This window comes from Pieris napi, chromosome 3 (genome assembly GCF_905475465.1).
Source record: "Pieris napi chromosome 3, ilPieNapi1.2, whole genome shotgun sequence".
Lineage (NCBI taxonomy): Eukaryota > Metazoa > Arthropoda > Insecta > Lepidoptera > Pieridae > Pieris > Pieris napi.
Genome location: NC_062236.1, coordinates 11523791 through 11545970, shown reverse-complemented (window position 1 = coordinate 11545970; position 22180 = coordinate 11523791). Strand labels below are relative to the sequence as shown.

General features: G+C 33.9%; 4 protein-coding genes across 4 annotated transcripts; 2 read left to right on the top strand and 2 right to left on the bottom strand.

The window, feature by feature from the left end:
* Window positions 1-943: 943 nt before the first annotated feature.
* Window positions 944-4288, top strand: LOC125063442 (endoplasmic reticulum chaperone BiP). Its single transcript, XM_047669871.1, has 3 exons — window positions 944-1083; window positions 1648-1785; window positions 2030-4288. The coding sequence occupies exons 2-3, from the start codon at window positions 1667-1669 to the stop codon at window positions 3873-3875; spliced, it is 1965 nt and encodes a 654-aa protein (XP_047525827.1). The 5' UTR covers window positions 944-1083; window positions 1648-1666; the 3' UTR covers window positions 3876-4288.
* On the bottom strand, window positions 4280-14942 carry LOC125063446 (adenylate kinase 8-like). The gene is made up of 12 exons (XM_047669874.1): window positions 14548-14942; window positions 13533-13668; window positions 13366-13451; window positions 12647-12752; window positions 11873-12057; window positions 11218-11431; window positions 9895-10019; window positions 8971-9062; window positions 8665-8738; window positions 7966-8039; window positions 6999-7086; window positions 4280-4523 (listed from the first exon to the last, which is right to left on the bottom strand). The coding sequence occupies exons 1-12, from the start codon at window positions 14638-14640 to the stop codon at window positions 4429-4431; spliced, it is 1368 nt and encodes a 455-aa protein (XP_047525830.1). The 5' UTR covers window positions 14641-14942; the 3' UTR covers window positions 4280-4428.
* Window positions 14943-15069: 127 nt separating this feature from the next.
* LOC125063444 (folylpolyglutamate synthase, mitochondrial-like) lies at window positions 15070-21932 on the top strand. The gene is made up of 8 exons (XM_047669873.1): window positions 15070-15468; window positions 15694-15774; window positions 16021-16128; window positions 16233-16412; window positions 16970-17106; window positions 17883-18063; window positions 18455-18801; window positions 21512-21932. Exons 1-8 carry the CDS (start codon window positions 15397-15399, stop codon window positions 21876-21878), a joined length of 1473 nt encoding a protein of 490 aa, XP_047525829.1. The 5' UTR covers window positions 15070-15396; the 3' UTR covers window positions 21879-21932.
* On the bottom strand, window positions 19246-21127 carry LOC125063443 (putative RNA polymerase II subunit B1 CTD phosphatase RPAP2). The gene has a single exon (XM_047669872.1). The coding sequence runs from the start codon at window positions 21031-21033 to the stop codon at window positions 19261-19263; it is 1773 nt and encodes a 590-aa protein (XP_047525828.1). The 5' UTR covers window positions 21034-21127; the 3' UTR covers window positions 19246-19260.
* Window positions 21933-22180: the final 248 nt, after the last annotated feature.

Below are 22180 nucleotides of genomic sequence, written 5' to 3'. Positions count from 1 at the left end.
TGCTTTATTTTATTATAAAAGTACGCCACTTCATATATAATTCTATAGTATAAGTTGCATTCTATCAATTTTAAAATACATGACAATTACGGTGAACACAAATTTTACAAAAAAAAACATCTAGTACTAGGGTAACCCATAACTTGTGCACGGTGCAATAAAGATGCTAATTATTAATGTGCCTGTCCCATGTCCAAACTCCTTTAAAATTACCTCAGCCAAAAAAAAAACCCACATATTCAGGGGCGTCTCCAGGCGGTGGTCGAAGGAAGGGCAGGAGGCCAGTAAAAGTGGTTGAGGATGGGAAAAGTAAAGTTGTATAGAGCAATTAAAAATTTCAACGTGGACTATACAAGTAAAACAGTAACCAATAAGACAAATTGAAAAAAAAGGACGTTTCGTCCCTACCTATTCCATGGCGACGCCCGTGTATATGTTATTCCTATAATCGCTAGAATTAATTGTTTGGTTTTATGAAGTACCTACTGATGATATAGGGCTAATGAAATTTTCTTTTACGTAATAGACAATATTTAAGATTAAATGATGGATTGTACGAAGTATTGTAATCATAATTATTGTTATGATACAAATGAGCTTTATAATATGTAATCGAAAGTAAAATAATATAATTAAATCGAAATGTCTTCAATGAGAATGAAATAAAAACTATTAAAATATTAAGTCAGTGTAGTTACGAAACAATTTTCGACTTTGATAATATTTTGAAATTCACGCCAAAACTTCGTCATCCACTTTCGAGTTTCGTGGCGATATCAGTACACCTTCGCATGAGTAAACTTGCCAGTAATAAACGTGGGCCAATCACATTAAAACAAATCAGTTTACTTGAACCAATCAAGAGCGCCGCTGTAAAGCATCATCATTTGATTGACCAATCGCATTAGCACACGCTCAACTCTAATGCTAAATAACAGCGACGTCTGCGTTGACAATTTCAGTTTTTCCCAAGCCATTGTACGTTGAAGACTGTGAAAAGTGTATGCGCTCAAATCGTATGAAGTGCTCTACTACAGTGGAAGTGCAACGTTAATTCATATAATACGTTTTTTATTAGTTAAGGTAAGATTCTGTATATTTAATAATTATTATATAAAGTCAGAGATTTTTACCAAACATTTTAACCTTTTTTAATTATCTATTGCGGGCTGCGGCATCCAGTTAGTAACGATTAATGCTATATTCATAAACGAGTTTCTATAAATATCAAAATAGTTACATTTTTATATTAGCTTCCATTGTTAATTGTTATAAATCTTTAAAAGTGTGATGAAGCATATCTTACACGTCAAAGAAGTTTCTCGATGACATCTCTCTTATGGAAAGGCAGTCGTAATACCTAATGGGCCGGCGCGATGGCCCAGTTAACTATTTATTATACCGTTATCTTTTCCGTTATAGCCTACTTTCAGTTTCATTAACCGTTCCAAGTACGTGTTTCGGTGAGATAGGTACTTTTACTTGACACGTTACAATGACGTGTCCCTGCGAAATCCGATTACGAGGAATGATCTTAACTCCTAACTGTCCTTCAACAGTTTATTGAACTTAAGTCTATTTCTAGATGCTTCGATGAAGCATTAAATTCTTGAAAACATTTTTTAAATCTTTTTTATTTTATTTTAGAATCTTGCAATCGCACAAAATGCGGTGGTATTTATTGGCGCTAGCTTGCGTCCTGGCGGTCTACGCCGAGGAAAAGAAGGAAAAAGACAAGGATATTGGTACTGTCATTGGTATTGACTTGGGTACCACATATTCATGGTAAGTTTATAAATAAATAAAAAATAACATTTCAAGAATTTGGGACAAAATAACTATTATAAAAAATGTTTTTCCTTTTAATATTTGATGTAAACTATGATAAACTTTGAATATAACAAATAATTAACTATGACTGAAAGAAGAATGTACAGATATTTGAAAATATTTATGTTAAATACATTACATCAATTTAGATAAAAACTCCTTGAAGTTCATGTTAAACAGTTAGTAATTTTGTCCACAGTGTTGGTGTTTACAAGAATGGTAGAGTTGAGATTATAGCCAACGACCAGGGTAACCGTATCACTCCTTCATATGTAGCCTTCACCGCTGATGGTGAACGTCTTATTGGAGATGCCGCTAAGAACCAGCTCACTACAAATCCTGAAAATACAGTATTTGATGCTAAGCGTCTTATTGGTCGTGAATGGACAGACTCCACTGTCCAACATGATGTCAAATTCTTCCCCTTCAAGGTAGTTGAGAAGAACACCAAACCTCATGTGGCTGTGAAAACTGCCCAAGGAGACAAGGTGTTTGCACCTGAAGAAATCTCAGCTATGGTGCTTACAAAGATGAAGGAAACTGCTGAAGCTTATCTTGGCAAGAAGGTTACCCACGCTGTCGTAACTGTACCCGCCTACTTCAACGACGCTCAACGTCAAGCTACTAAAGACGCTGGAGTAATTGCTGGTCTTAACGTCATGAGAATTATTAACGAGCCTACCGCTGCTGCAATTGCTTACGGTCTCGACAAGAAAGATGGAGAAAAGAATGTGCTTGTATTCGATTTAGGTGGTGGTACATTTGATGTCTCACTTCTGACCATTGACAACGGCGTGTTTGAAGTAGTTGCAACCAATGGTGACACTCACTTGGGAGGTGAAGACTTTGACCAGAGAGTTATGGAACACTTCATTAAACTGTACAAAAAGAAAAAGGGCAAGGACATCAGAAAAGATAACCGTGCCGTACAAAAACTCCGTCGTGAAGTTGAAAAGGCAAAGAGAGCTCTGTCATCCAGTCACCAAGTAAAGATTGAAATTGAATCCTTCTTTGAAGGAGACGATTTCTCTGAAACCCTAACTAGAGCTAAGTTTGAAGAATTGAACATGGACCTGTTCAGATCTACATTGAAACCAGTACAGAAGGTATTAGAAGACGCCGACATGAACAAGAAAGATGTTGATGAAATCGTACTTGTTGGAGGTTCAACACGTATTCCTAAAGTGCAACAACTGGTCAAGGAATTCTTCAACGGCAAAGAGCCATCCAGAGGCATAAACCCTGATGAAGCTGTCGCTTACGGTGCTGCCGTCCAAGCCGGAGTACTAAGTGGAGAACAGGATACTGACGCTATCGTGCTTTTGGATGTAAACCCTCTTACCATGGGTATCGAAACTGTCGGCGGCGTTATGACCAAACTTATCCCACGTAACACTGTCATCCCCACCAAGAAATCCCAGATCTTCTCAACTGCCAGTGACAACCAGCACACCGTTACCATCCAAGTTTACGAAGGTGAACGTCCAATGACCAAGGACAACCATTTGCTTGGAAAGTTCGATTTAACTGGTATTCCTCCCGCACCTAGAGGAATTCCTCAAATCGAGGTCACCTTTGAAATTGACGCAAACGGTATCCTCCAAGTATCCGCTGAAGATAAGGGAACAGGAAACAGGGAAAAGATTGTCATTACAAACGATCAGAACAGACTAACACCAGAAGATATCGAGAGAATGATCAAGGATGCAGAGAAATTCGCAGATGATGACAAGAAACTAAAGGAACGTGTTGAAGCTAGAAATGAATTAGAAAGCTACGCCTACTCAATCAAGAACCAACTCCAAGACAAGGAAAAATTAGGCGCTAAAGTAAGTGAAGATGAAAAGACCAAAATGGAGGAAGCTATTGATGCAGCTATCAAATGGTTAGAAGACAACCAAGACGTCGATGCTGAAGAGTACAAAAAGCAAAAGAAGACAGTCGAAGATGTAGTCCAACCAATCATTGCCAAGTTATACCAAGGTCAAGGTGGAGTACCACCTCCTGGCCCAGGCGAAGACGACGAGTTCAAGGACGAGTTGTAAGAGACTGATAACCGAGTGATAGCCAAATGTGATCTCCGTCGCTGCGGGGTGTGATCGCGCAACTCGTATCTCAAGCGGACTCGTGTTTTAGCTCGCGTGTATTTATTTGTGTGCGTCGGCGGTGGTTGGACATATTTGCCAAATGTACAGTCGGCACTGTTTTTGTTAGAAATTTGTTGACTGTATAAGCCACTCTTTGTATGACTGATTGTGTGTTTTGTAAAAAAAATAATGCATTTTTTAATTTAATAGAATTGTGAGATGTTCTAATTAGTCTCGTCGCGAGACTTCAGTGTTCTGTATGTATAATATTGTTTTTGAGACTGCTGAATTGTTAGTTCTTAATTAGCAGATTAATTAATTATGATAGTAGTACGGAGGAGTACATAATAAAACAATTTTTCTATTAAGAATATATTTATTTAATTTATTAACCCAAAATCGTAATATACTTTACATCCGTAACATATTTGCAAAAAATAAGAGAAACTAATCAAATAGTTACTAAAAGTTAACGTAAACTCATTAATACATGACATCAATTGGCTTATATTTAGTCGCCGCATACATTCCGCAATTGAGAACAATATTCAATGTTGAATGCTGGAGCTGCCATGATAGCAGCCTGGATACGAACTTGAATTTGATCTAAAAAAAATTGTGCATATTATCTTGTAACTTATAACTGGCATGAGGAGGCAGTTGCATCGTAACTACGAACAACTTTACAGAAACCCTCATAAAAATAAATCGCTAATAATTTAGAATGCAGAATCTCTTTTATCTAGAATTCTTCGCTTCTCTCTGTGAAACTGTCGTGACAATGAATACTTTAAGCCGGAATATTATTATATATATTACGAAGCATTTGAAAAGTGCTGCGTTGCAACTTTTTCTAATACACCTACTGCCTTCAGTGGGGGATCTTTTCTTTTATTTCTTGTAGGTATGGATGGCACGGATGCTGTTATGATGGAGATGTCAATATTTGTCAAAAAATCCAAATATGACAGGCAAGGAATTTTAGAAATATCCTGTTTATTAGTTCCCATACCCGTAGCATGAGATTTTGTTGCCTTTAACAACTCTTTGTTGTAAGTATTTCGAAGGGAGCGTATTTTACCAACAACTTCTTTGACATTTTGCATCTCCATAGTTTCCACAATTGTTAAGTCTTATAAAGAGTTACTGGGTGGTCACGAAACGTTTTACTATTGAGTACAGAAAAACGTTACGGCGCGCTACATGGGGGGGAGGGTCAATAATCTCCAAAAATTGCGTGACGTAATACTTGAACTCTCCCTTTTCTGAATTTTATTTTCATTAAAAATTACCCATCTACCTTAAAGTAGCAGAAAAAGTAGCATTAAAACTTCATTGTGTCCTGAGTTAGATACCTATATCATTGGTCAAAGAATTATTAAAAAAAAATATTGCCTTAATGGCCCAAGAGATATAAAGGACCCAAGTGAAATTCGTAAAATTTAGTTCGAAACAATTTGATTGTTTCTGGAAATTTCGCACCTATGTCAGACTTGCTATTAAAATTATCGTTATATTGATTAAAAAGTCACGTATCGTAGTAGCAATGAAATAAACTGATAAAAATTATTTAATGTTTCAACGCTGCAATCGTCTTATGTAATTTTAAAAAGTCGATTTGAAATCTTTACAAGAAATCGCTTGTTGAACGTGCTTTATCAAATTTTGTTTTCAAGATCCGATTTCTTTCAAACGATTAAGAAAACTTGTCGTTATTGAAAGAATGATTTAAGATAACGTAACGGTTGTCAGTTCCAAGTGGTGCTCAGTGGCGTAGCTTGGTGACCAAGGGCCCTGGGGCAAATTAAAAAATGGGGCCCCATTGCTATGTAAACTGATTAGGTTTTATCAAATTAAAATATGAAATATACAAATAATTTAAAAATGCTAAGCTACGTAAGCTCTTATTTGTGCAGGGCAGGTAATAAAAATATTAAATAGTAACAACGTAAATTACAATTAATACTTGATGTAGGTTTGGCGAATAAAATGAAATACAGAAGATTCAAGGGTCTATTATATAAAGGTCGGGCCTACCAACTGACTAAATAGGTAACAATTATATTTACTATTTTTTCCTAGCTTTAGTTTTCGCAAAAGTATCAATGAATTCTATTCGTTTAAATCCAGGCTTGATGCGGTTTTGTTTTCAATTGACATAGACATAGACATAACATAACATAGACAATTGCTATCTAATTCGCGTTATACTGGGTGCCGCACAAGTACTGGCACTAAGGATTTTTTTTTTTAATATGACATTTCCTGTCTTTCTGTTGTTGAAAATTGTGTAGTGAACAAATGTAAAATACACTGAAAATAAACAAAGACAGTTTTACTCCCCAAAAACGTGGAATAATCGTGTCAATGTTCTTAAACAAATTTTCTTTAGTGCCAGTACTTTTGCGCCACCCAGTACAATGAGCTGTAGCCGAAATCTTTAGATTTGACACGATTTATTGACTTTACCGGACATCAATATGAGAGGTAAAATCAAATTAAAATTGAATCACTATATTGACCAGTGCAAAATTTTTTATTGACATTAGCTTACTTACTCCTGATACAGCATGAATTTTTTAACCGTTCTCAAAAAAAAAAACTTAACTCGAATTCACAATAAAATGCACATCGATGAATAATAAAATGCACATATCACTATCCGTCAAATTGGCAACACTGCCAACCTACAGAAAGAATTTAGGGGAATTCCCTAGGCATAACATTTGAATTTCTCTCAAATTAATGTCTTGATTAAAGTGGGGCTGCAACCTGTCATATTTATTTTGAAAATGGGAGAAATTTCCAAAAGTTCAGAACGATCGAGATTTCTGGTGAGGATTCGAGGGCCCCCTGAGCTTGAGGGCCCCGGGGCACTGCCCCGCCTAGCCCCTTGGTAGCTACGCCACTGGTGGTGCTAACTATTGTAGCATAAATATTTAATTGCTAGCTGTAGGTACCTTGGGTTTCACCTGGATTCATTCGGCCGCAGCGTGACTTTTATATTGGAAAAAGTGTTTTCTCACAACACATCTTTAGCTTTAAAATATGAAAGTGTACTACAAAATAATATGTTTTTACCTATTTGCTCAGTCCCATCAATTTCAACTGCAGTTATGCCAGATGCTGCTCTAAGTTCCGCCAGAGTTTCCGTAAAAAATGTGTCCAGCTTAAAAATTTTATACGATTATTTACATATTAGAATAATTTCGCAGTGACAAAAATATTTGAATTTTAAAGGCCAAATATAATAATTATAGACTTTTTATCATATTAATATTCGACCCATAAGCCGATTTCGTTCTGGCAGGGCAGCTGTTTCGATCTGGCATGGAAGTGCCAACACATTAAAAATTACAGATAGCGGCAAACATCTTGAACAAATGTCCTTGCCTACGTAGAAGCGATTTTAGGTATCACCGATCGCGTGATAATGTTTAATGCTCAAGAAGTTTGCCGGTATCTGTAACAATGAAATAATCGAGATGGCAGAAGTGTCCCCTCTTTATAAGGTTTACAAGACGTCAAACATATAAAACATTCTACAGTTCACATGCTAAAGTATTCAGCTACCAATTGTTGATTCCATTCAAGAAGTCGTTACACTTTTTATCATTCACACCATGATTAAGTATGTCAATGGGTTAAAAAACCGTATTGAAAAAAGTATGCGTACGTGTATATACTGTTATGTACATAAGGTGCTAATGATGTAGATAAGTCGGTAAAGAAAAATTCACGACAGTCCATTCACCTTTGAGATCGGTGAACGGCTTGAATTTAAACTAGATGCCATCCATTAATGCTATATCAATTTAAGTTTTCACAGCTTTTGGTCATTAATACAATTAATAAAAGGTAATTAAATTATTTATAATCTTAATGTACATAACAATATTATTAAAAATTAAAATACATAGAAAATTAAAATTTTAAAAGTCGGTACTATCTACCTGACACCATAAATCTTTAATAAGTGTCTTCATATTTGTTAATTGTCTATCGTTAGGACTAAAAAAATATTCGACACGATCTATTCGAACGTTACCTCGACATCGAGTTTTTCCGCATCATCAAGCCGAGATACAACTCTGTTCCCGGATCCTATCGGCATTTCGTGACCTGGTGGCATTTTTATTTCCAAATTTTTACATAATACTCCTGAAAATCTAATAATGAAGAACATTGTCGAAGTAAACCCTAAATGATCAGTGATTGGAAGTGTTTGCATGTCTAAATAGAAGTCCGTGAAGTCTACTTGTATTAGTAAGGCTTTCTACATAAAGGTGTGCAATAATTAACTTGTCTTTCAAACCAATTTATAAAATACCGAAGCAGAACACGTACAATTCGACGCGTGTGTTTTTTTTGTTGGTCTGTGGACCAATGTTGATGATTCAGGTAGAAAACGATTAGCCACTGGGCCATAACTAGGTGATGAAAATAATTGAGGAACTATTTCAAGTTTTTAGTGCATTTTAAAGTGGCAGAAAAAAAAGTAATATACGCTCTTTTCTTGAAGTCCCCTTTGTCATATCGGTTCGGAAATACCTCTACTGGCAGCTGTTATTACTTGGCGTACGGAAAGGAAAACATCACGAGGAAACCCAAATAGTGGGCGGCGTGTGGCAGGCACAGAGGGCTGATCACCTAATTGCCTATTAGAAAAACAAATGATCACGAAACAGATTCAGACATCTGAGACTGTAGCCTTCTTGATTTTTCCAAAACATATAATTCTACTTACCAGTACACCAGTCCACTCCGCGTGCTTTAATACGTTCTCTGCAAATCTTCTCATTGACATTCAAAAATATTACCCTATACATTTTAAATGGATTAATGTTTCTTTATTAATGTTCGTTTTATTCTATATATATAATAAGCAGAGTTTTAGCCGAATCTCCTATCCAATCCTACTAGCTAACCTATGTATGTTCTTCTACAATAATTGATGTAAATCCGTACAAGAATTTACCTGCGAGCACACAACTAAATATTTCATTATAAGTACTATTTAAATAATAAAAAATTAATTATAATTTATAATAACCGATTGGGTGGTGTCGGCATCAGGTCAAGTAATTCAAAGTCCGTGCCCGAAGCTGGGTACCCTGTCAATATCCAACCATGATCGATGCAATCCTAAATGAGCAAGATAAAAAAGGGAATATGAAATTCAATACAGTAAATAGTTCATTTTACATCCAATGTGGACCTGGTAAGTAGATATTCTTATATTTTCGATCACTATTTCTGTACGTCTTGTATGAACACTGGTTGGTAATACTTGGTAGAGCCCAGTACATTTTAGAATAATATTGTCTAATATGTTTTTCAATATGTCCTAGCCTCTAATATTATTTCACTTTTCTCATGTTTTCGTCTCTTTATACATTGGATCATACATGGCAATGTTTTTCGCCTCATAGGAGGTAAAAGCAGGTAAATACAGCAAATTTAGTAATTTTCGTTGGCAAATGTAAAGAACAGCACTTCATTGTAGATACGTAAGTAAAGAGTTCATATTTCTATTGCGGGATAAAAGATGGACAGTCGAAACAACAAAATGGACTGGAACTACTAGACAGAGATGTATAGGACGACAAAAGAAAAGATGGGCAGATGACGTTATAGAACTAGGAAAAACTGGATTAATGTAGCTAAGAACGAAGAGAAATGGAAACATGGAGCTTGGCTTTTACCATAAATAGGGCCATATAAATACTAAAAAAGTCTTAATTTTTTAGTAAAGTTACACAACCTATACTCATATTAAATGAAAACTAATCAATTGTTGTTTTAATTAATAAAGCTTTAATGATGATAAAGTAAAGAGTTTACTAAAACAGATGTATTGTGTTGAATTTGTTAATTATTTACAAAGATTATCACTATCGCGTAATGAGTATTATTTTAGTTAAAATTATCATCAATAATTGTGTCTATAGGCAATGTTTTTCGGTATAGAACGAACCTTCATTGCAATTCGTCGTTTAACAATTTCTGCGCGTAATTCCACGCTGCAACCAAACTTGCGTAGTTTCTCACCAACGTCATCGCTTTTCACTTTCGCTTCATTGAATAGCGTTTCATAATCCACTGAAAAATGTTATGGTTTTATTATCGGTGCAGACGGAAACGTCGTACTTTTTGACGTGATAACGTCTTTAAAATCGTTTTAGTCGGGTGACATGTTCAGAAACTTGTGTCACACCAAAACCTCACGAGCGCGATCGCAGGTATAACGAGAGAGAGACGGACCGATCTCCCGTCTCATCTCGAGCGCTGCCAGTCATTCCGTGAATGTATGAAGAAAAATGTATATCATAGTCGAATAAGTAAACTTGTCATTTTACACCCGAAATTTATCATCAAAAGTGTGAATAAAACGATAGATGTAATTTAAAATTTGAAAAAATTGTTATCTTCATTAATTCCTTACTTCCCAAAAACTTATATCACCAATAAGACGTTATCACGTAAACATCTCGATCGTAAACCTACTTTACAAACAACCAATATTTTTTTTTTTTAAGACGAAATTACTTTTTCGTACAGACACTAAAACTCAAAATAACTTTATTCATATAGGTAAACAAGTACACTTATGAACATCAACAGTAAATACGTTAAATTGATTTTAAAGAGCGTACCAATTCTTAAAAGGCCGGCAACGCACTCGCGAGCCCTCTGGCATTGAGAGTGTCCATGGGCGGCGGTATCACTTAGCATCAGGTGAGCCTCCTGCCCGTTTGCCCCCCGTTATATAAAAAAAAAAAAAAAAAATTAACATTTACTACCCGTTCGCAAGTCAAGGGCGTAGAGCGGGCAAGAACTAGCAAGAAACTCTCCACCGCTCTTTTAAATCGCTAAGTTTTGAGTCATACAAATTGTTTGAACTGGGGCAAATCAATCCCAAGGATTAGGATCATTTAAATATCCATCAAATTTTTAAAAAGCTTTATTGATTAATTTACGTTTAACGAGAGCTTTGAATTTATGATTATATAATTTTAATGGTGCGAACTGCCTCTATATTCTATTGCTGGTCTATAAAAAACAGTGTGTGTGTAATGCAACAGAGGATAATATCTGAACACTCGTGTGTTATAGGGATTTTCAGTTCCTTCCCGTGTTTTAAGTCTGTACCTACTGTCAACATTAAATAGTATACATTTTGTAAGAGCTGTCGGAAGCCAGAGTACCTAATTTGTTTAACTTGACCTGCCGCGCTGCCAACAAAGGTTAGTCGTTAGGTTTTTCATTCCAAAACGTAAGTACTTAAAGCTTAACGTACAGCAGACAAGGTCAAAGTGCTTAGCAGCAGTCCGGGCCTGTGTCCGTCTCCCGGACCCTCGAGGCCCAATCAACAATACTCGGTAGATTCCCGGAGCCCCCATAGTGTGCACCCCTTGTTTTGGCCCCTGGGCCCCAGATGCACAGGCTCTTATGGCGTTGAAACACTTCATGCCTTGTATCTCATGGTCATCTTCAGGATCAATATAGACTTCCTAGAATTAACCGTTATATCTTTACATTATAAGTTCTATTATCCAGCGTTATAAAAATACGGTGACCCGATACTTAGTCATAATATAGTAATTCTTGTTTTGCTTCCCGACGAAACAATAATTATTTCGCGTTTGTAGGTATAAAAATGATTGTTTTCTTATTATATACATAGGAAATAACTTTTCATTATTTACAGTGTATAATATAGAGTAAAAATAAAATCCTCTATTATTTAAAGCACCCCGATGACCCAGGAACCGTACACTTAGAAACTCTTAAATAAAATAAAAAAAAGAATTATAAACGCCTCATGCTCTATATAGATAATGTTGGACAACATCTGACACCCTCTGACGCAATTGCTAACCATATTATAACAGGCGCACCAGATGTCTTAAGAATATAATTGTCTTGTATAAGAAACTTTACCATTTCCCAACCTTTAACGTAGACTTATAAACAAACTTAAGTCCTTCAAAATCCTGCTCGTTAAACCCTCTTGGTGCAGTCCAAGGATCGTCATCTACATGAGCCACTGGCGGTGAGGGAATGAGAACCAAGGTAACTGTCGGAAGAACTCCATCTTGTTGAAGACATTGTGCTTCGCGAACTGAGCATGGGTGATCTGGAATAGATGTAAACTCTCGAAACCTAATAATGAGTAAGAAAAGCATTGAAGACGATTTTTTACCGAGTGTCAGAATATTAATTTTAGAACATTATCTTAATAAAGTAAATTAATTGCATCAAACCTTTCCGTTGTAAGATTATACAAACATCTGACGCAAACAATGTTTAGTGAAATCTATCACATTATCTCACTCATATAGAAATTAGGTATTGGCCCAACAAAATGTTGGTATTTTTAAAAAGGTATAGTGGAAAAGTATCCACCTAAACCCGACTTAGGGTCCTTCACTAGCGTACCAATTGTTAAAAGGCCGGCAACGCACTTGCGAGCCTTTTGGCAATGTGAGTGTCCATGGGCACTTTCTCAGGTTCACTCAGGTGAGCATTCTGCCCCTTTTGCCTCCTATATAAAAAAATCCTCCTACATTAAAAAGAAATCTATCTTATTGCACTCTTTTAACTAGTGCTGTTTCGTCTCTTACTCTTAAACGATTTTTAAACTGTGATGAGAAGAGACAGAGGTACTTTTGTAAAAACAGTACGGTTCGACTGATTTTTAACTTAACTTAATCCGTTAGTATTACCGAACATAAGCCATCCTGATTGAGGAACAGGATCCTTTAGAGTAAGATTTTTCGCCACCTCTGACAACAACTCCGGTGAAATGCATTTGGGCACGTATTTATCATGCTGAAATGTACCATAAATGTAAATAAAACAGTGGCGCTACAACCTTTTAGGTCTTTGCCTCAGATATCTGAATGTGTTGCATGATCACTTGTGAATCTAGGTAATATACAAGTCCCCTACTTCTGTGTTCATCAGTGTTCTGTGCCTGACACACGCAGTCGACTTTTTGGATCCAAGGCCAGCCGGTTTCCTCACAATATTTTCATTTTTGAGCACCGTTTGAGCGAATGTTAAATGTGCACATAGAAAGTTCAGCCGGGGATCGAACCTAGGACCTTAGGGAGAGTCGCACGCTGAAGCCACTAGGCCAACACTGCTGAAAATCCATAATACCAATACCTCTGCATATACAGTAAGGGCACTCTTACATTTTTAAGAAAAATAATCAAAATCAGCTATTACAGTTAAAATAAACCTTGCGGCAAACATACAACTTGTGCAAGTTACAACGATATTTTTTAACAGACAAGATAGTCCTTGTACGTTCCAATCCCACTATTTGCATTCAATAAACCAAGCACTTAACCACTGAACCTGTACGGCAGCGTAATGTCGCTCCGAAAAAACCTATAACTAATATACTCGTTGTACAAATCTAAAACATTTTATATACCTTTTCATAACGGTCCAATAAACATCGACGTGTCAAAACCACAAATCCAAGATCCTTTATCATTTCATGGACAAGCTTTTTAATATCTGAAGCACAGAAATAATTGAAACGTTACATGCAAAGAAAACATTTTTTTAATTTTGTACCAAACTACTTCAGTTGCTAACCAATTTTTAGTTTCGGTGACACCAAGAGGATGACCTTATCTACATCTTTTGTGTTATGCAGATGTCGCCCGACGAAAACCTTCATGTGCTTTAAGTGATCCTTAGGCAGGTGGACCACGAGATCCCGCACCGTATCCTAATCATAATAAAATGCTAAATTACTCGATTCTATTTCTTTATTATACCTATAAATTTACATATGACAGATGGGTCAAGAAGACCCTTCCTTAATGGCCAAGTGGGAAGAAGAAAAAGAGGATCCAGCAGAACTTGGAAAGATCCAATAAAAGGGAAAGCGGGGCAGAAGTGGAAAATTATGACAAGGAATAGAGACTAGTGGAAGAATTTGGAGAAGGCCTTCACTCCGTCTAGGAGGTCGAGTACTAGTGTAAAACATAATGACATGGACTATTTTTACTAGGCTATTTTTTATTTTACCTATAAACCAATTTAGTTAAATTAATTAATATTGCATTGGTAGAACTAAAGTTCTAAGTAGTCATTCTGTTTAGTAAGTTTTTGAACTTCGAACACAAGTCCAAAAAACCAGAAGTAAGAAGAGAAACTCGGGTGTTTTTAACAAACTCAGGCAGTTTTAACATACGTCACACTCAGCATTAATTATCGATTCAGAATCATACCCTAAAACGTTTTGTTGTGGAAGGATGGTGAACAGTCTGACTGGCCGGCCTAAAGACCCGGTGGCTAAGGTCGAGAAGTAGTATATTATATTCATAGCCACCAGAATTTTCGTAAGCGCGTTTCGCAGTGATTGTAGGGTTCGCTACAGTTTTTTTAAGTGGGTTTTTTGTATTCCTACCACTAAAATTATCTATATATATTGGAAGGCTACCATTAGAAGTGTAGATTATAAGGCTATCCCTAGCTTATGTGTTTGAGTTTGGTTTGTATTTGTCGTTAAAAAACGCCTGAAAGTTACAATCATATCTTTTATATTGCTAAATACTCTTGTTAGTAATTTTTAAATATATAAGTGGTTTAGTAAAGAACTCACTTTGAACAGTTTATAAATTCTGTGCTTTTCAAGATATGGTAAAAAAGTATCAGGCATCGTCAAAGGTCTGTTGGTAGCATCTGTTTCCGTCATTATTCCAAATGGTCCAATAACTCTTTCTTAACTTTAAAATAATTAAATTTTTAAATAACTGTTAATAAACCGCGATATTAATTACAAAATATAACTTAATGACTTACGTCACACGCCAATGCTAGGAATGAAATGGCTAGTAATTATTTATGGCTACAAAACTTTGTGGAAAGACTTAAATATAACTAAAAATAAACATTACTCATAGAGATGTTTTAAGGGCTTACATTTGATTTTTTATAAGATCTAAATAAATAAATAAAATTAATTGTATTATTTAGAAACTAAACTTTAGTTGCAAACTAATCATAAAATTATGTCTGTGAGACTATCAATTAACCGCTAGTCATTAACATGACATTGTATGCATTATACATTCAGAAATTACTGTCAATGTCACTAAACAATATTTTCTAGTCTGTACACTATATTTTGTTTTGATTTTTTTCTAGGTTATGTTGTCAGCTGTTGTGCAATGTTATTAATTTTCGTGTTTGTAAAAAGCAGTAATATCTCGTTGTTCATGGATTTTTACTCATTACAGGGTCAGATCAGATGTCACAACTCGTATTATTTCTAAGATAATCACGCCTGCTTACATAACTCAATCAGTAGTTCGGCAATTAGTTAGTAAAAACTTAGAAGATCAATAATATCTAAGAAAGTTACTTTAAGTACACGATTAGTTTGTCTAGCGTAGACGCAATTTATTTCTATCAATTTAGTTTACCTTTTAAATTTTGATTTAGTGTGTCGATGATTAGCGTCGGCCTACGACGTAGTTTAATTTTCAGAGTAGTTAGCAGAATGTTTTCTAACAAATACGAGGTTAGTATCGTATTTATACAAAATAAAAAGAGTTAAATAATAAGTTATTCGTAAGTTATGCAATAATTAATAGTGCGTTTAAATATAACTGTTCGTTTATCATCATTAGTAAGTAGGAAGTATTTTTTATTTAAACACTTATATTATGTATATTATTTCTCATAGGTTTCAGTAGGTATATTTTGACAATATTTCAGTGGGTACATATAACTGTTCTTTTTTTAGGAGGCTGTTCATAAACTGAACTCACTACAATCCAATAAAGCAACTATTGCACAAATTCGCAAGGATATAAAAACTGGCCAAGTAAGTTTCCACCTAGAAGCTAAAAACTAATATTTACAATTACTAAGTACTGCTACTCAAATATACATGATTATGATTTACATAGATGATTTGTTAAAACATTAGAATTTAGTCATATAGTATCTTGATAGAAATCATCTTTCTTATATGATAGAATAATTTTTTGTAATTATATAAAGCTATATCTTACATATATACAATATGAAATCTGTACTAAATGTAGTTTATGAAACACAATATTTTTAGAAATGTACAAACTTGGAAGACATGGAAAACTATCTTATGAGAACTGGAATTTCATTGAACACACTTGATAAATTATCTGTGATACATGTGGCTGGCACTAAAGGAAAGGTAAATATTTGTATTAACAAAACCATTATTATTGGTTAGGAGCTATGTACCTACATCCTCAATTTGTTATTAATTACATACTATATTGTTAAATGTATTTTCAGGGTTCAACTAGTGCAATGTGTGAATCAATATTACGCGCACACGGCTACCGTACCGGTTTCTACTCATCGCCACATCTAGTAGCGGTACGAGAACGAATCAGATTGTTTGGAATACCACTTTCTGAAGAGGCATTTGCAAGGCATTTTCATAAAGTATATGATTCTCTATATAAAACACAGGTTAGTTTTACATTCAAATTTAATTATCAAGGTGAATTGTTAATAAAGTTAACCGAAAACGAAAATTTACTCAGTCGTTAAAGAAACGGAAATTGGCAATGCTATAACAATATTAGCATTGACAATTCTCAAGAAAATCGTGTTAAGCATTAAAAATAAATAAAATACTATATTACCACAGTACACACACATTGCACACTAGAAGCGAACCGAATGGCAAAAGGGAATTTTTAATTTTTATTGTTTTTGATATGTCTTATTTTATTTTTCGTTAAGTATTGTTATTTTGTGTGTTTATGTGTGTGTGTTTTCGTTTGTAATAAATGTTATGTCTATGTCCATTATTTATTATTATACATATTGTTATTTAATATGTACGGCTTTCTTCAAATCGGACCAAAAGTTGTGTGGCAAGTACCAAATCTCCATAAATATGAAATAAATTTTTGTTTATAAAAAAATCTTAAAAATATATTTAAATTGAGACAATAATAATTAGAAATTAAGAAAGAATATTGTTATACTAGCTAATATCAAATACATAATTTATGTTTTAGGCTTATGATGGTGACATGCCGAAATATTTTGCGTTCCTTACAGTGATGGCGTTCAATGTGTTTCTAGAAGAGAAAGTAGATGTCGCGGTTGTGGAGGTTGGCATTGGCGGTATTGTTGACTATACTAATATAATAAGGTAAAATTTCAATATTTGTATTTATCGAAATAAGAAAGACGAACAACAGAGATTTCTGTATTTTTTAAATTATCATTTTTTATGGACGATTAGTTGTGTCTTACCCATCAAATCTTTTTCCCCGGGAATGGAACCCTGAAACTCAAGGCCAAACGCACCAATTCTAAAACCAAGGCACAGCCTACAGATATTATGATTTTGATATTACTATATTAAACTGTTAGCAAATATAGTAATAGTAAAATTGCGGAAAATCACAATATAAAAAATTATCATAATATCTGTTTTCTCATAGAGTATAATATAACAAAAACCAATTATACTAAAGATATAGCCAAAGATGGAATACATAATAAATACAAAAAGGTTTAAACATTTACGAAATAAAAAATCAATAAAATACATTTAACTAAGTAATACTTAATTCGGCTATGTTGTGTGAATGCAGGGTGTGCTTATGATTCAGGTGATTTAGCGCTATGGATATTCTTAGTACTCCTTTTAAGCATATTCCACGATAGCTTAAACAAGTCAAGGCGTAAATAGTGGTCGTTGTATGTCTGGACTGCGCGATACAAAACTGAGATTTTTGCATAGTTGGTATTACAACATTCACACGCGTCTTTATATATATATGTAATAAATATAATTTCTTAAACAAAGTATTTAACTTGTTATAGGTCTTATAGGAGATATATTTATAAAGTCATTTTGAATATTTTCAAGTTTTTTAATATATATATTATCTTTGTTCCTAATGTGTAATTTTGTTCTAGAAAAGTTCCAGTTATTGGCATAACAGCACTGGGACTAGATCACACTGCCATACTGGGTACTACACTACCAGAAATAGCATTGGCTAAAGCCGGTATTATGAAACCGGGATGTTTAGCTTACACGGTACATCAAGAAACTGATGCTATGGATGTACTGAGACAGAAAGCTATTGAATTTCAAGTAACTATAGTTTTATTTAAATTTGAAAAATATCATTGCGCCTACGTGGCTTATTAAACAGCAATATCGTGCCATGCATTACCTACACAAACTGTGTATAAGTCAGATGTAGTCCATTCTACATCCATCTCTTGAGAAAAGGTAGTAAATATGGAGAAATTTATTTTAATTGACGTGTATACGTATACAAAAATCGCACAATTTCCTAATAATTTATCTGTTTTTCACATATCCAAGCTAAGCTCAATACATGCAATCATTATATAACAAAAAACTCATTTTAATAAATAATAATCAAAAACTCATAATTATTTCTAGGAGTTTGAGCGACACCAAACAGTTGTAAACGAGACAAGTGTTTTGACGAGACAATTTAATTTTTATTTTTCAGTGTCCTCTTACCAAAGTTCCCAATTATAGTACATATGCATTTCAAAATGGTCTTCGTCTATCCATAGAATTAGAAGCTTATAGGATGAATGCATCATTATCTATTCAACTGGCTCATGCATGGATGAGAATAAGAACTAAAGATAAAAATAATATACATAACAAAAGTCAAAATACAGATTTATTAATCAGTAGCTTGTCAAAGGAAACTGTGATTGGCTTGCGGGATTGCAAGTGGCCTGGGAGGTATCAGGTTATTGAAACAGATTATGGTTGTGTATATCTTGATGGGGCTCATACAAAAGAATCCATGGAAATATGTGCTAAATGGTTTACGGAAAACTGCAGGTATATTATATTTTACATATGTGACAAAGCCATAGTACTGATGTACAGTCTATATAGAATGAGAAATTTAATTGCCTTTCTTGTTTGTCTGTTTCTATTCCAAAACAAGTATAAAAAGCATTTTTAAAATTAAATCTGGGTTAGTTATTTCCCTTTGAATTTGATGAACAGTCCTGTTTGACTTCATGCCATCAGAAACGTAGGCAAATTAGTTAATATGAAATCATGTTTTTTTACCCTAGTCAGTTATAGTAATAAAGTTAGAAAAAAGGCAGTAATTAACATAATAAAAATAATACTACCATGCTGCACAGCTTTTCAGTACTTATGTATGTTATAGTCTAGACAACTGAATAGAGCACTTAATTAAAAATTTATTAACTAAAGAAACGATAACAGTTTTATAAAAATATTACTAAATGTAAGTATATTGATTAAAATGAAATTATTACAATATTTTTAAATAGTCTCAATAGTCAATTGCTTATTACTTACATCTAATAATCTATCAACATCAGTTAGCCACAATACCAATCTATCTAAGTAACCTCCATCTTGTTGATAACTCAATAATAATAATTGCATATGCTGAAAAGCCATTGATTGCTTCAATAAGTATGCCAACCTACCATCCCTTAACGATAACAGTTTTATAAAAATAATGGCTATTAGGGTCCACTGTATTGGTTTAAACATTATGTTATTTGCTTTTAATTGAAATGTGTTAACAAGCAATCGCACATCAGCACTTACAGATAATGTCAGTAACCCTAGAGATCTCAATAAATCTGGCAATACTTTATTTAAATGTTGACACACAATACCTCGCCGTAATGCATTTTGTGCATTCCTATCCACTAATGGTAACTGTATAACATTGTCTTCCACAGCTTTGGCAACCTCAGTTGTTTCAGTAGTAGAACTATTGACAGGTATTTCAGTTTCACCAGCAAAGAAGGCTTTTACCTTCAACTGAAGTTTTTTGCTTTCTTCCTTTAAAATTCTGTAATCAGGCAAAGGTTTCATTTCTTTTGCATACATTTGAGCATCATACTTTTTATCTTCTAATTCTAACATATTTAACTTTCGGCAAAGAGCTTGATACTGATCATACAAGTTTGATTTGTGAAAAATGCTTTGTGCTTGGTTTTTTAAATATTCTTTTATATATTCCCCCTTATCTTCTACTAATTCTTTTACTTTTTCCTCTCCAAATAGAAAAAGGAGGGAATCCAAAGTAAACCATTCAGCTAAACACTTCTCAACTTCAATTGTTATTGCTGTTACTGAAACCTGTTTCTTTGAAAAGGCTTTAGTCTCCTGAGATTTTAGTTTCTCTTTTCTTAGTTCTGTTGGTATATTTATAAGTATTGGATCAATTTTCTTTTCCGGTTTTTCAATTATTTCACCAACAATGTTCAGTGGGTTTGGCACTGGTAATTGATTATTTCTCTCCATCATGTTTGTTATAGGAGGACTTTGAATATGTATATTTGAATCCTTAAATAATAAATTATTTGGTAATGGGTCTGTCTTGTTTTCTGGTACATTCTGGTTCTTCAACTGGGATGTATCACAATTTTTTTCTAATGGTTTCTTTATAGGTTTTTCACTTGTACATTTTTTAATATCTTCTGTATTATTTTTGTCTTTAATTTGTAATTCTGATAGGCTAGCAGTAGTAAATTCATCAATAGATGTAAATGACTTTGATTCTGAGTTAAGATCAATCTGCTCAATTAACTTTAGATCAATTTCTTGTCCGAGGCTACTTATAGTATCATCAGGTAAAATATAAAATTTTGGAACTTCTTCATACTCTCTGAACCAAAGTGGACTGGTCAGCATTTGTTTTTTTATATACATAGCAGATTTATAACAAATGTTGCTGCAGAAACTTTTACGACTCGTTATATCATAGACTTTATTTGTTTTCATTGAAATTCTGTACTTTTGTTTTGGTATATCATTCGGAGAAATTGCTTTTTGACACAATGGAAATCCGCAAAGGTGTATAATAGCTCGCTCTTCTATCACGTCTTCGAAATGACTCTGGTTAATATCCGGTAGACATTTAAGCAAGTATGCTTCATTGATGCACTTCTCTAATAAGCTTTCGACTATTTGCTGAGCTTTTGCATTGCATTCTCGTTTTTTTACGATTGCTTGACGAATTTGTTCCTTACTCAATTCTTCGAGTTTTGTGGGTTTCTTTTTTGTTGCATTATTCATGGTCCCTAAGTTTGTAACTAATTTAACTACCTTGTCTAGAAATATTGTGATTTTACTTTATAATTTTAACTTTTATTCATATTTCATACATACTTAATTGCAAATAAAGTCTTGTTATGAAATGACACTGCAGGACTGCAGACTGCAGTACTCAGTGTTGACTGTCAAAATCACTTTGTGACAGGTGTAAGTTTGGCGCGAGACGAATTTGTATAGACATTAGTCCACGCGTGGTCACGTTTTCGTAAAGCGATTTTGTCTAAAAACCTCAATGCATAGTGACAGTACCTTATGTTAGTCATGGGTTTAAATTAGGATTAGCTATAGACTATAAGCCCTTTAAATAATCTTTCTAGAATATATGATAATATTCTAGAAATATGTTTGATATATTTGTATTTGCCAATTTCTTTTACACAATTACATAAAAAAAGGATAACAACAGTGAATATTTTTTTAAAATTATATTATCTTGCAGATTTCATGATAAGGATTTGATATTCAGCGCAACAGGAGACCGAAATGCTGAAGTTCTATTGAAACCGCTTAGTCATATGCATTTTGATACTGTCTATTTTGTTATTCCAATAGCGCATAAAGAAATTAGCAACAAAAGTGACAATTATTCAATTGTGGAACATAATGAACTGATTTCCCGATGTAATATGCACGCAAATATTTGGAAAAATATTAATAAGCAATCAAGAAAAATTGTGGTGTTAGAATGTGTTTCAGATGTGTTAATGTGTATTAATAATAAAGAAAAAAGATCAATCTTAATAACAGGATCATTGCATCTTGTCGGTGCTGCTTTATCAGTTATAGATCCTAACTTAACTAAATAATTATGTCTAAGTAGGGTAAGCTAAAACTAAGGAAATTTGTTATTGTTTTAATTAAATTATCTGTAAAAAAAATTTTTTAATATCAGGTGTGATAAAACGATATACATTATTCTACCATGGATTTGCAAATGAATTGCAATTTTGACGTTAATTATTGATAATCTTATTTTTGTAGACAATGATACAGTGTCATCGTTTTCCTAGTCTGCGAAATTAAATTTTTTAACTATGACGTTATAAAGACATTGCAATGTAAACTCTATAACGATTTTTTTTTCTTTATAGAGAGGGAAGAGAAAGGA